We start from the raw sequence: 12,930 nt of genomic DNA on the forward strand, positions 1-12,930 counted from the left end.
CCGAATCCCGGACCATTTAGCAGAGGGGACCGCTGGATCAACCGCACGATCGTTTAATCGTGAAACTGGTTCCACTTTCAACTGGTCCAAGTCATTAAATGGTCCCACATTCAAAGTGGGACCTGTCCAATAAACCACTTTGAACTGGTCCCACTCCATATTTTTGCGTGGGACAATAAAGCTCCATTTCGCTACATATGCAATGAACGGTCGCTGAAATATCTGCCATAGCCACTATCACAGAAAATATCACTTTGTTGTGACACTCATGTTTTTTTCCCAGCAACTTTCTTAAATTCGAAAGGAAGAGTCAAAGTTCCGTTCACTGACGGCGAAGCTCCGATCTGCAGAACCAGTGACGGCGGCGACCAAAAATTGGTCGGCGGTGGCACTAGACACAATCAGTGAACAAAATCGAAGCACTAACCAAAAGCCAAAGCAAAGCCAAAGCCTCCCCATCGAAGTAGTAGGCTAGGGACCGTAGGCAGTGTTGCCAATTTAGCGGATTTCCCGCCAGATCTGGCGGATTCGACTTGCATCTAGCGAGGAAAAAAATGGACCTTTTCCATATTCGTGTCGCCCCTGGCGGTGGAATGTCGAACGTCGTGTCTTTCCCCTCAATAATGGTGACGCTTTACGAACTGGCACGTACGTTGTGTGGGAAAGTAGCAATAGAAGATTGGAAGAAAAATGCGGAAAGAGTGAAAGTGCATTGTACTCATTACCAGACCTCAAACGTCCGCGTAACCTTGAAACCGATTATCTCCCCACAATGAACATGACAGTCGCCCGCAGGTGGGTCCATGGCGATGTTTTCCGCTCAAAGATGGCGGACTCAAGGGCTGGGCATGCGCATACGTGTTGTCGGAAATGGTCCATTGTCTAGTGGCTAGCGGAATTTCTGACGGGGCCCTGGCTGAATTTAGGGGATTCTAGCGGATTCAGACTTTCGCCGCATTCTGTCTGAAAAGCCCGAAAAATCAATTTATTCCCTACAGTATGGTAATTACCGAACCGAAACCAGTCATCTGAAATTTTGCTCTCTGGCGGCAGTTCGCGCTCAAAAAGCTCACTTTCGACTCGCTCTCTTTCCTTCTCTGCGAGAACCTCTTTGACCTTTTTGGAGAACTCCCACCACTAATGCCCCGGTCAGAGAACGTTCCTGACCCTTTAGTAGTTAGGGCCGTGATCTCGCGCCATACGGACAGAAGGGACTTTGCTCTGTCCTTAGGGCACGAAATTTGGGCCCTAACTACAAAGGCCTTACATGTTGCGGTCACCCAGCACAGCATTGTTTACAAGTGGATATGATGACATATAACCCGAAATTTTGCATCAGAACACGAATTAAAGTAATGCGTAAGGACATCTTGCTCCCTCTTGTAGTAGCCCACAAAATCTACCCATTGGGAGGTGGAGTTGCGTCCATGGCTTCCTTTCTCGCTTTCACTAGCGTCTGTTGCAGTGTGCACTCTTCTATAGACTGCTAAAATGCCAAAAATGAGTTACAAGCAAAAATTTCGCAAGGAATGGCTCCGGGACCCTCTGCTAAGTGCACGGCTACGGTGCAGAACGGCGGCAGATTGGACAGAAACGGTGGAGTGCCGATTCTGTGGCTGTGTGCTCAGTACTCAGACCTCAAGGTGCATGGAGAGAGCGCAAAGCAGAGAAAAGCATCGGGACATTTCAGGTCCGGTCAATACACAGTTCGCATCGCCCCGAGAAAAGCCGATGATCCAGCACATGAGACTGAAGGTAGGACAGCGCTTTTTATTGCTGAACCCAGTTCATTGCTGATCGCCGATCATATCTCGGGGAACTTTACAAGAAGTCTTTCTCGAACAGTGCTGTGGCAAAGGAATATAAGATGCATCTGTCCAACTGTTCAGCAATGGAAGAACATGCTTTTCCGCACTTCAAGGAGGATATTCATCGCACTAGGGCGGTGTACCGCCATAACGGCGGAGAATGACCCATCACATCATCATCCCATGTATGTGTGTGTTCATCGCACCTTCAGCCAGCTGAACTTGATAAAGAACAAGTTGCGCAATAAAATGAAGCCGGACATGGTCGAAGTCATGCTCAGGCTTGAGACGGCACTGAAAGAGCTGTTTCGAGCACCACCTCCCCTCCTGAAGTTGTTATAGGAACATCGGAAAGAAGAAATGAACGAGAATGCGAAGCAAGCTCCTGAACACCATGAATACAGGTGCAATATACATCAATCTCAACATGTTCAAGCACTTTTCAGCGTTTAGCGGATTTTAGCGAGTTCTTCGCGAAATTTAGCGGATTCTGGCGGAATCGGTTGGCTATTTTGGCGGATCACTCGTCTGGAATGTTGGCAACACTGACCGTAGGGACGCAAAGGGGATCGCAGCAAGGAGAATACAAGGTACATATAAATGGTAGCGCAGCTTGCATTGGCCACCACGTCTTCAAGGGCGGCCATGATAAAGACCGTCAGCGCCATCCATCCGTTGCGGGGCACACTACAAATTTCGTCATAATGACGTCACCTGGACGTCACGTGGTACGTCACCGTTACGTATAGCACGGGGCGTGCCAGGCGCTCGCGCAGCGCGTTCTTTCCACCGCGATGCCGAGCCGCAGAATGTCACAATCGCTGTTGATAGCAAATCCAAGAGCAAAAGCTCATGAGCAATTTGTGAACAGAGATGAATTAACACTAGCGACATGCGTGCAACAAAGGACACAGGAGACCAGGTGGGGGCTTGCTTTCTTTTATCACAGGTAAATTCGCCATGGCATTGTAAACAGTATAAATACAGTATAAACAGTATTATGTAGTCCGTCCAACTCCAGTATAAACACCCACGACAGAATAATGTGCAATAACCAGTGTGACAGCCTATGTAGTGAATAAGCACAAAAAGATAATGTACAAATTCCAGCAAACATAGATAGGGCCCAGGACTATTGCTGTCCCCATGCACATCTGGAGCTTTCCACATATCTCTCGTACCAAGAAGGCGGAAGTGAACATATTTGCACTTTTGGGTCACATTATATGATACTTGCATGCTGTGTGGTGCTATGTCTCCCAACAGTTTTTGGCATTCGTAATGAATGCTATGGAGGAATTCGAAAGCACAAGTCCATTAGCTCAGTTTAGAAGTCTGTGATACTTTATCTTGCAAAACAGCCAAAATACTATCAGCTTCCAGCAATGACAACCTTGTTCAGAGCATACACACTGTTCATGACTACTACTTTGATTACAACAGCATTTTTGTATTAAAGGCATGTCAAAGCATTGACAATGTTTTCTGCTTCTGCTATTTTGTGCACATTTTGCTACGTGGTGTAGGTTTTTTAAGCTGCACAAAGTGCTTAGCCCTGCACATAACTGCACGTACATACTGGCAGTTGTGCACACAACTATCGAACTCAGCACATGATCCAAAATATAAAATTACGTACTAGGGATCTATGTAGACAGGTATACACTAAATGCATATCAAAGAGAGGGCAAACTGCTGATGATCCAAAATAGAAAATCCATGCTAGGAATCTATATACAAGGGGAAGCAAACAACAACTTTATTATGGGATGACGGCTGGGGCTTCCACACGGATACACCTAATACGTATCAAAGAATAGCAAACTGCTGTAGATTCAAAATAGAAAATGTATGCTAGGTATCTATGAACACAGGTGCTGAACACAGGGCTTGCAACTGGTGCACTTTCTTGCGGAGGTTATCCAGCTTGCCTTTTGTTGGCTGTGCTGGAGCTGCTAGACTACTGGACGATGGGCAATCTTTGGGGGGATGCCAGCCACTTCCACCTGCAAATGGTGATCAAAAAGCATTCACAAGTCTGCGGACTTCATGGCGGTAGAGTATTCCTCACATACCTCCTAAGTGCTGAGGTGACGAGACTGCACGCAGTACACCAGACGACGTTCCTGGCAGAGGAGTGACAACTGCAGCTAGTGGGGAGACAACAGTGCTCTGTGTTGACAAGGCTGGTGCGTGTTGTGCGTAGCTATGGTCCTGATGAGACAGATCACGCTGTTGCTGACTTTCTTCAGTACCACACTCTGCTGAAGCAGATGATGTCGTACAGTTAGCCAACCCAACAACTACGTTACTCAAGTATACCTTCAGCATGGCAAGGATGACTCATCTGGTGAAGGTGTATTGCTCCTGTGCTGTCGTCATCGCAGGCTACCACAGCTTGCACACGTTCCTCCGTTGAAGGCCCACTGCTTTCAAGTCTGCTCTGATTGGCGTAGGCACTACTTCCTCCTGTAAACCACCAGTAGCACTCACAATAATTGCCTCTAGAGTTACAACATTTTCATGTGATAACTTGAGCATACCAACTTGTATTATACTTACCAACGCCATGCAGTGTGCGCTTCAATGTAGGAACTGCATCCCACCGAAGCCTTCCTGTGCGCAAATAAGCAACTGGTGCGAAGTGCTGGGAGCACAGGACCTTAGAGCGAATGGAAATTAGACTCGTATCCGCCTCCAGGTTGCAAAACTCCAGCCACGCCTTGTACCTGCGAAGCAGTTTTATTGTTGAAGAATTATGCAAAGCTGTGCCACGAAAACATGCACTAGCTACAGCAGCCTGACCCTGTATGCCCTACATTCAGAGTTCAAAAAAAAAAGAAAAAATCAGCATGCAAAGCAAGCCATCAACATGCTAGCATTGGGTACATGTAAGCACATGCAGCACAGCCCTTTGTGTCCCGTACATGCAAACCGTTGCAAAACTCCTCGTTGAAAGCAGCCCAGCAGCCACATGCTTAAATATTTACATGTTTACCACCTCACTGTGGAAGGATGACCTATCCAGGGAGTGTCCATACAGACTGAAAGCTGGAAAACAGGTGATACCATTGAAACGCTATTAATCTTATGTAACTTGCACTATGTTCACTTCACCGCTCTCAATAAAACTCGGGGGGAGAGGTACGCATTTTACTTCAGCAAACACTGCACGTCCTCAACCAAGTGACTCAGCTCCGTTCTCGGCCGTAGACACTTATAATATATAGGAACTCACCTCAAGGGGTCCCGAGGAAAACTGTGGAAACTTATACCGCCCATAGTGTCATCGGCGTCACAGTTTCCTTTCTCCTTCAGGAGGCACCGCTTATGTAGCGCCTCGACATGGTGCGTCTCCCGGTAGAGCCTGCAGGAACAGGTTTACCGGCGTTCTGTTGTGTTTTACCATTGTTCGTGTGTGCCTGCCTTACCTTAGTTCTCCGAGAAGTGTCCCCTGTTTGACTTGGTGGTTTGAAATTGAAAAGACGACGATGAAGAAGAAAACGGCTATCAACAATCACAAAGCGCGCAGTCAACGTACGGCAAGCTCGTAGCTAACAACATGCTGAGGGACAGGAACCGGAAGCGTACTCGGCTCTGTCTATAATCTTACGTATTACTGGCAGACCGGGCGAATTGCTATATTAAAAATATGCATATTGGATTAATACACACATTATTCGCGCCTCCGATCAAATTATTTTTGTTTACGTTCGTAGTTTGCCCCTCAACAACCACGCTCGCATGTGTATCATGAAGGGCGCAGTGTTGCTAACACAGATTTGGTATTTTTTCTCGCCTTCGCTACCATTTATATGTACCTTGGAGAATACCCCAGTACAAACAGGACCCAGCTCAACGACAACAAACTACGAAATAGTACCGGGCAACAAAGGCAGTTGTAACCTACACGTACGCGAAGTACCAAGCAGAGTCAACGGAAAAGAGGCCAGCGCCACCACATGAACCGGAAGCCAAATATGAACCACAGAAAGACAGGGACGCAAATGAAAAGAAACATTGAAAATTGAAAGGGCATTGAAATTGAAATGCAGGAAACTTATTGGCATGTCCGCACAGTTCGCTGTTTGCTGGACCCTCGTTACAAAGAGGCCCGCCAGGGGTGCCCCTACTATCCATCCATCCATCCAAGCGAAACAAGGCGTTTGTGTTTTGGCGGTGTCTGCGACTGCGTTGTTTGTCCTTTTTTGTCATAAATGACACATGCCATGCGCATGCTGCAGACTGAGACTGCTCCTACAAGAGACAAGACGCTAGATCCTGAGGGGTATCATTGCCGCGTCACTCACTCTTCCAGGTGCTTCCGCGCAAAAATGTAGCTCCTACTTCTCATTGGCTGCTGCGTGGGACGCCTTGCATTCTAGTTGCCTCCGCGAGAAAAATGAAACCATTATTTCAATTTCATCTATTTTTGTTGTACTGTTTATTAATAGGCCTGTTCTTTCACACGAATGTTGCACGGACGATCTTTTTCGCGTTGTTGAAATGCTGGGAACTTTTTGCCTGCTTTGTAGTGTGTTGGGTTTGTGTGTTGAAGGTTGAAGTCGTTGAAGCCGGTTGAAGCCGTCATGGCTTAGAAGCCCGCTCATATTCGAAACGTTGAAAGTGTATCTGAAGCATGCGAAGCACTTTGTAATTTGTCAGTTTGCACTGCGTATCACCGCTATGTTTATCATGGGTCATCATGAGGCACCTCACGCCAGTGATATGGATTTGATGGAACAAATCGGATTCAAGTCAAGTCTTTATTTTCGAGAAGCAAATGAAGTCATTATGTATCCAGAATTATAGCTTTTTTATTCTGTATTTATTTATTTCTGCTACGCAACAACGTCTTACGACATTATACTGTGGCGGGGATACATACAGATAAAAGTAAGCAATAAGTACAGCATACAAAAAGAAAAATTGAAAAGCACACATTTATAGACAACAGGTGCTCAGGTCCCGAAAACATAAGCTCTATACATCCATGATAGGCAAGCCTGAGCGATGGGCAAGACACGTAAACAAACACAAACACGAAACGTGTTTACGTGTCTTGCCCATCGCTCAGGCTTGCCTATCATGGAATTTATCCAGCAGCTAGCCTGCATTTACGCCATTCTGTCAATAAGCTCTATACATCCCTTAGGCTTAATTTTCCTCTAATGATAAATCTCGATATGTACGATGGAGGTTCCTTTGTCATATACTAATTTTATCATGAATAATATTATCTGAAAATTGCAAACGTAACTGTTGTCTCCTTGTCGACAAACTATCTCAACCTAATCTTGACTTTATCTCGCTTATATTAACATCCATGCAACTCATCTGGCCGCAATATTCTGAACCCTCTCCTGAATTAAAAGCATTTCGTGCGGATCCCATACTGATAATGTACAGGCACGCAACGCTTCGGAACCGGTTCTGCAGTAAAAAGTTAAAGGTATCAAGAATATATATGAGGAATACTTCAGATTTCGAAGAATGCAAGTTGACACGGGTGTGGAAACAGTCCGGGTGCAATATGTCACGAGGAGCTTTTACAATTTCGCTGCAATACCACACTACTATATTGAAAACAATGATTATGTATGAACAAATTAATATAGTGCAAGAGAACTGATGTACTCTATAACATTTTTTAGTTCGTATTTGAGTCTTGTATCGTCCTCGTCGTCTTCTGTGTTCTTCAAACTCAAGGAAATGTTACATCTTTCAATAGCCTTGTGTCCAGCTAGACACAATTGCCGAAAATCTGCCGGAGATCGGTATTTGGTTCGCACAAGTCGCTGCAACTTGGGCTGACGTCGTCATAATGTCACCTGCGAAGGCAGTTCGAAAACTGCGTTAGGCTCAAAGCAGTGGCCTAGCCCAAAAATATTTATGGAGGAGTTCTATGGGGACTTTACATGGGTGAGGAGGATTTCATTATCATCTCCCTCTTCCAAATGCACTAACCAAACTTACAATTTGGGGGGGGGGGGGCATATAAATGCGGCCCAATATTGGCCCAGCGTTGAGAGGAGACTCCAAAACAGCAGCTGCTGCTCGAAACAACAAAGCAACGATGCTAGTCTATGTAGTTCAATTCGATGTATACAAGTCCATTTCTACATTTTTTTCTTCAGCTTGCAAAATTATTTTCAGACAAGGTGAAAACCAGCTTCATACATTGAGCCATAGTGACACGGACAGCATTACTTAAACGAGTAGGAATTTCCATTTCCTACTCGTTTGTAATGTGTATAACTTTGACAATAACAGCTGTCGAGCAGGTTGGTACGTATACATATCTGTTCCAATATCGGCAAAACGATGGTAAGACAGGCCACACACGACCAGCAGCAGCACTTTCAACCTTTGGATTTTATTTTTGCAATATATACACACCTGCCAGATACAGTTGTAGGGCACACTGGTGTTATAGAATAGAATATCGCGTAGAGGGGTGCAGAAGATGCATGGGATACCTCATAACCATGGTTGGTTGAGAATCGTATTAGATTTGGACCATACTTGGCCCATCATTGCTGGTGCCACATGGGACGCTATCTAGCCATCTAATGCCCGACTAGAAACCAAGCTTGGTTCTACAATGGCCCCAACGGCAATGCATGCTGGTCCCCGTGTTTGTTAGGACGGTCTGTCACATACTGGCCCAAAGTTGGCGGTATTCAGTTGGCTCGAGTAAGGCCGATGTCAATCAAAGCTCTGGCCGAACCTTCTTTTTCGCAAGCTCGGCCCAACTAGGCCGAACAACGTTTAGGTATAGGAATGTCGTTTTTCTCCATGGGAAGCACATTGCTCTGCTTACTGTTAACAGATTTTTCGTCCCGCTCTGGTTCACAAATTTGGTGCCCCGTGTGTTTCTTTTCTTTCATTTTTGTTTTCTTTTACATACAGACAGGCAAGCTGTGCTGACGGCATGTATATAGTTTCCCTTCAGTTGACAATTGAACCCCTGTATGCAAGAAGGGGATAAGTCGAAAAATCCCAAACCGAGAAAACTTCAAGTGAGTATTTGGTAAAGTAATTGTAGCCGGGTTACCTCGACTAATGCAATGGAAAATGTGTAACATATATGTTTGTGTTTTTTGTGTCTGTGACTTACCAGAAATTGTCCGTGAGCATGATATATCATTTTTCAATGTAACATCGCATGCACACAGGGTTATCGCGCAAATACAAGCAGCTTTCACAAGTCGTACTTTGATTGCTGAAGAACCAGGTAGGGTGAAGCAGGGGCGGATTTAGGAGGGGGGGGGGGTCCGGATGTCCTAACTCCCCCCTCAATTCCAGACTTGAACATAGGGTTCAATGGACCAATCCCAGCATGCACCTGGCACTTGTCCATAGCGGACGCCCTCCCCCCCCTCGAAAAAATCCTAGATTCGCCCCTGGGGTGAAGTCACCTGTGCGTTGCAGAGCAGCATGGGTCGTATCGCGCTGCTAAACGAGCACAATCTTGAAAATAATATCGTAGGTGACCAGCATAATATGACTTATTAGCTTAGTGCTCACTTTTTTTTTTTTTTTTTTTTTTTTCGATTACAACGCTCAGTATCACTGCCGACACAGTCGTGTTAGTTAGGAAGAACGTGTTTTTCGAGTGGAAGCCGCAGTTCAGTTTAAGCTATCATTTGTATGCGTGTGTAGAAAAGGGGCAAGATCTGACTGCCCATCCCATTGACACACATACATTTCTCGTTTCTTACCCTCCTGTAACAGGTCAATAAATTGCAATACGGTCCTAAATTTTCTATGGCAGGTACATGCTGGTATGTGGATGTCATTGCAGCAAAAATACACGAAAGGGGATTGTATTACGTGCATGGATTGCTTACTGCATACAGAGGTTCAATTACTTTATATGTGGTTATCTCTAAATTAAAAACCGGAGACTGGGGGACAAAAAACGACAAACACAGACAAGCTTGTCTGTGTTATGGATCTATACCACCAGCTCGCTTGCTACCTCTCTATCCTCTCGGTACTGTGTATATATTTTTGTCATTTTCTTTGGGGACTGTGTTGCACGATTTGCCCTAAACATACCCGACCATCGTGATCATTTTGTGACCTTAGTATCAATAAAGAAGTATTCTTGATCGAAGACAATTTGTCGCCTTCTCTTATGTTTTTGTCATTTTTATCTGCCTCTCTTCCTTTCTACTTAATCTGCATATCAACATACTTTGGTTATGGACACTTCACTTTTTGTAACCAGTTGGAAGGAGAAGTGGTCACGAGATAAGGGTATTTCGAGGCTGTCGGGATCCGGGGCTCAAGAGCAGTGGCAATCATATAAGGCCAAAAATCATGAGACCGAACTATCAGAAAGCTGGAAAGTCGGGAGACATCTAACTATCGAACTATCGAAAAACCGAACAAAGAGAGCCCTAAGATATGAAAAGCATTAAAATTACAATTACTACATAAAGTATACTTTCCCTAAGTGGATGTTATATGTGAATTGCTGTAGCAAATGAATCATAAAAAAAAAAGAAAAAAAAGGACAGAAATCACGGGACCCGCGGTGCTGGATATACGTATATAAACTCAATAAACTGCAAACTAAATTTTGAACATATCTCACAGAAATTCTAGAAAAATCTTGGGGGCGACACATGATTCACATTTACCACCTGCACTTGTGTCTGTTTTCCCACGGTGGAGGTTCCTCGGAAAAACTCGTTCATGTCTTTGGAAGACCTTTCTTTTTGTTTTTTTTTTTGGGGGGGGGGGGGGGTAGCAGAATTCGCATGCGCGAATTCAACCTCCTCTTGTTGTTTTACCAACCACCAACCTGCTTTGTACATGAGCTATGGTGCTTCTGCGCAGATATAAGACAGCGTTACTTTTCTGATTATTGTTGTTTAGTTTCGAAAGCGATTGCCCTATCAACAGGGATCTCAAACACGCGGCCTCTTGGCCGCCAAAGAGAACGAAGCTACCCTCTCGAAAAATTTAAAGACGAATTAGGAGAACAGATTTTCAGGCATTGTTTTCAGCTTGGCCCGCCGCACTGCTGCTGCGCTGTCCATGTTAGGTAGAATACACTGCATGCGAGCAGTTCTTGTGGCTCTCGAACCTCACAAAATTACGGAGACGGCAACCTGGTATTCGCGTGCGGTATGGTACACTAGCACACCGTAGCTAATGCGAGGATTGAGTCGATCTTCTGTCTATCCTAATCCATACACTAAATCAAATAGTGACATTAAAACTCGGCTTTTGAAAGAACTCAGCCAAAAAAAAAAAGCAAACTGTCAGTTCGAAAGAGTTGTCCAGTTGTACTACTGAAGCTTCTATTTGTCGGATGGATAAGGAACTTGAATTTTTATTAAAATCATAGGAATTTTTTTCACTTGTGTCACCCCTTATCACTAGGGTGGTTTTGTTTGCACATGCCTAAAAATGTCATTTTTAGGGTCTTGTCTGACATACTTGTACGGACTTCTTCACTACGGAGCTATGGCAGACAAGGATAGCAGGAAAAGATCACCACTAGGTGTAAAGTTCCTTTTTAATCAGGTCGTCTCAAAACCCCCAATCCCAACGTTCAACCTTCCTTTTCTCTTTTTCCAGAAATAAACCAGTTGATTGTGGAGTGGTGCTGTCCTTGCCTGTCACAGCTCCATAGTCTAAGATGTCATACAAACTAGCCCATTCTACATTGTTAATCAGTTTTATACTTGTAAAGTGCTGGACAAAAGTTTATGGAACATACTCTGGCGCACTCCTCCCTCTGAGTGACAAGCTGGCAGCGAATGGTATCGTACGGACTTGCATACAGGTGACTGGGCTACCTATACGCACATGTCTAAGTCTGAACGGTCCCATTCACTGTCACACTAAGGAAGGAATGCGCCGGAGCCTGTTCTCTAACATTTGTCTAGCACTGTACTCGTTGTTTTGACATGGTGGGATAGCAATGCACCTGCGCACATGACTGCGTCGGATTTCCTATCATTACAGTTTAGTTGTAAGCAGCTCTGTCTCTCCATTGTCCCGTCTGTATGCTCTTATTCCTTTTTGCAGTTATGTACCAACTGGCCCAAATTTCTGCACTTTTCATTAAACACAACATAGCAAACCCGAAGCCATGACCCACTGTGAATATGCCAGCTAGCTCTTTCTCTTTGATTTTCCATACTTATTTTTCCAACTGTGAGCTAAGGCAGCAAGTAAATGGATAATTTGGAGTGCTCCTGGACATTCTCCTAAACCTTTGTGAAGGTCGAATAGTTTTTCATACTTTCAGCACTCGACTTGAAAGGCCGCCCATTTATTGGCGTTAGCCTAGTAAGCCCGTTAATTTTTTGTGTTATCAGTGGAGTAGGATAGTGATCGTACTCCACAATAACTATGTCGGTCCTGTTTTTGTGTACAATGTTATGTATGATATACCAAAGTTTTATGGTAACTACAGTCATTTCTTTTCCTTGTGGCCCTCCATGATGTGGTCTAAAGTCAATGTGCCCTGTGGCTCCAATGGCGTTCTTCGGACCCAAATAGTATACTGTCTCGTAAAGTTTTGTCCTCAGTGCCACGGGGGTTCAATGATATAGACTGGCATACAATTATGTCAAGTACACCCAAAGACCTTTTTTCTAATTCTCGTATTATTGGACTACACAAAAAGAACTACCTTTATAGTACGGAGAGAAAGGGGAAAAATGGAGGCACCCAGTACATTCTCCATGTCACTTTTGTCGAGAAACGGTGATAGCTTTGCAAAAGACATAGTACAGGTCTCTCGCAACAACCTCGACATTTTCTGCTTCATATTTTCTGTGCGAATGAATAACAGGAGTTATAGTCGGTTCCACATAATGTTCACCTTAGCAATATGTTCTGTGATGCATACTTTGACCATCCAAAAAGTGGCAGAACATGACTCCTTCAACTCTAAATATTACTGTCATCAAAAATATAGTGCTTAACGAAATGTATGGCATTTGCAACTGCAATGATTGCTTTCTATCAGCACTGTTGTAGCCATCGTGCTTGAGTTATGGTTAGTTCAGTGATCTTCTATCACCATCAGGGTTTGTTCTATCAGCAGAACGCTAGCCATTGTGGCAGACATATGGCGGCCCTGATAAGGGCC

The 12,930-nt window shown here is 44.5% G+C and overlaps 1 protein-coding gene across 1 annotated transcript; it reads right to left on the reverse strand.

The window, feature by feature from the left end:
• Positions 1-3,645: 3,645 nt before the first annotated feature.
• Positions 3,646-5,055, reverse strand: LOC135367569 (uncharacterized). The gene is made up of 6 exons (XM_064600863.1): positions 5,047-5,055; positions 4,807-4,859; positions 4,371-4,537; positions 4,131-4,277; positions 3,884-4,069; positions 3,646-3,814 (listed from the first exon to the last, which is right to left on the reverse strand). Exons 2-6 carry the CDS (start codon positions 4,845-4,847, stop codon positions 3,663-3,665), a joined length of 693 nt encoding a protein of 230 aa, XP_064456933.1. The 5' UTR covers positions 4,848-4,859; positions 5,047-5,055; the 3' UTR covers positions 3,646-3,662.
• Between the last annotated feature and the right edge of the window lie 7,875 nt (positions 5,056-12,930).

This window comes from Ornithodoros turicata, chromosome 1 (genome assembly GCF_037126465.1).
Source record: "Ornithodoros turicata isolate Travis chromosome 1, ASM3712646v1, whole genome shotgun sequence".
Lineage (NCBI taxonomy): Eukaryota > Metazoa > Arthropoda > Arachnida > Ixodida > Argasidae > Ornithodoros > Ornithodoros turicata.

Bases quoted from the DNA above. Each gene is read 5' to 3' on its own strand.
- LOC135367569 (XM_064600863.1), bottom strand. From the start codon at position 4,847: ATGGACACTCCCTGGATAGGTCATCCTTCCACAGTGAGGTG. The intron at 4,538-4,806 runs GTAAACATGTAA...ACTGCTTCGCAG, and splicing joins CATCCTTCCACAGTGAGGTG to GTACAAGGCGTGGCTGGAGT. The intron at 3,815-3,883 runs GTATGTGAGGAA...CACCATTTGCAG, and splicing joins GTCACCTCAGCACTTAGGAG to GTGGAAGTGGCTGGCATCCC.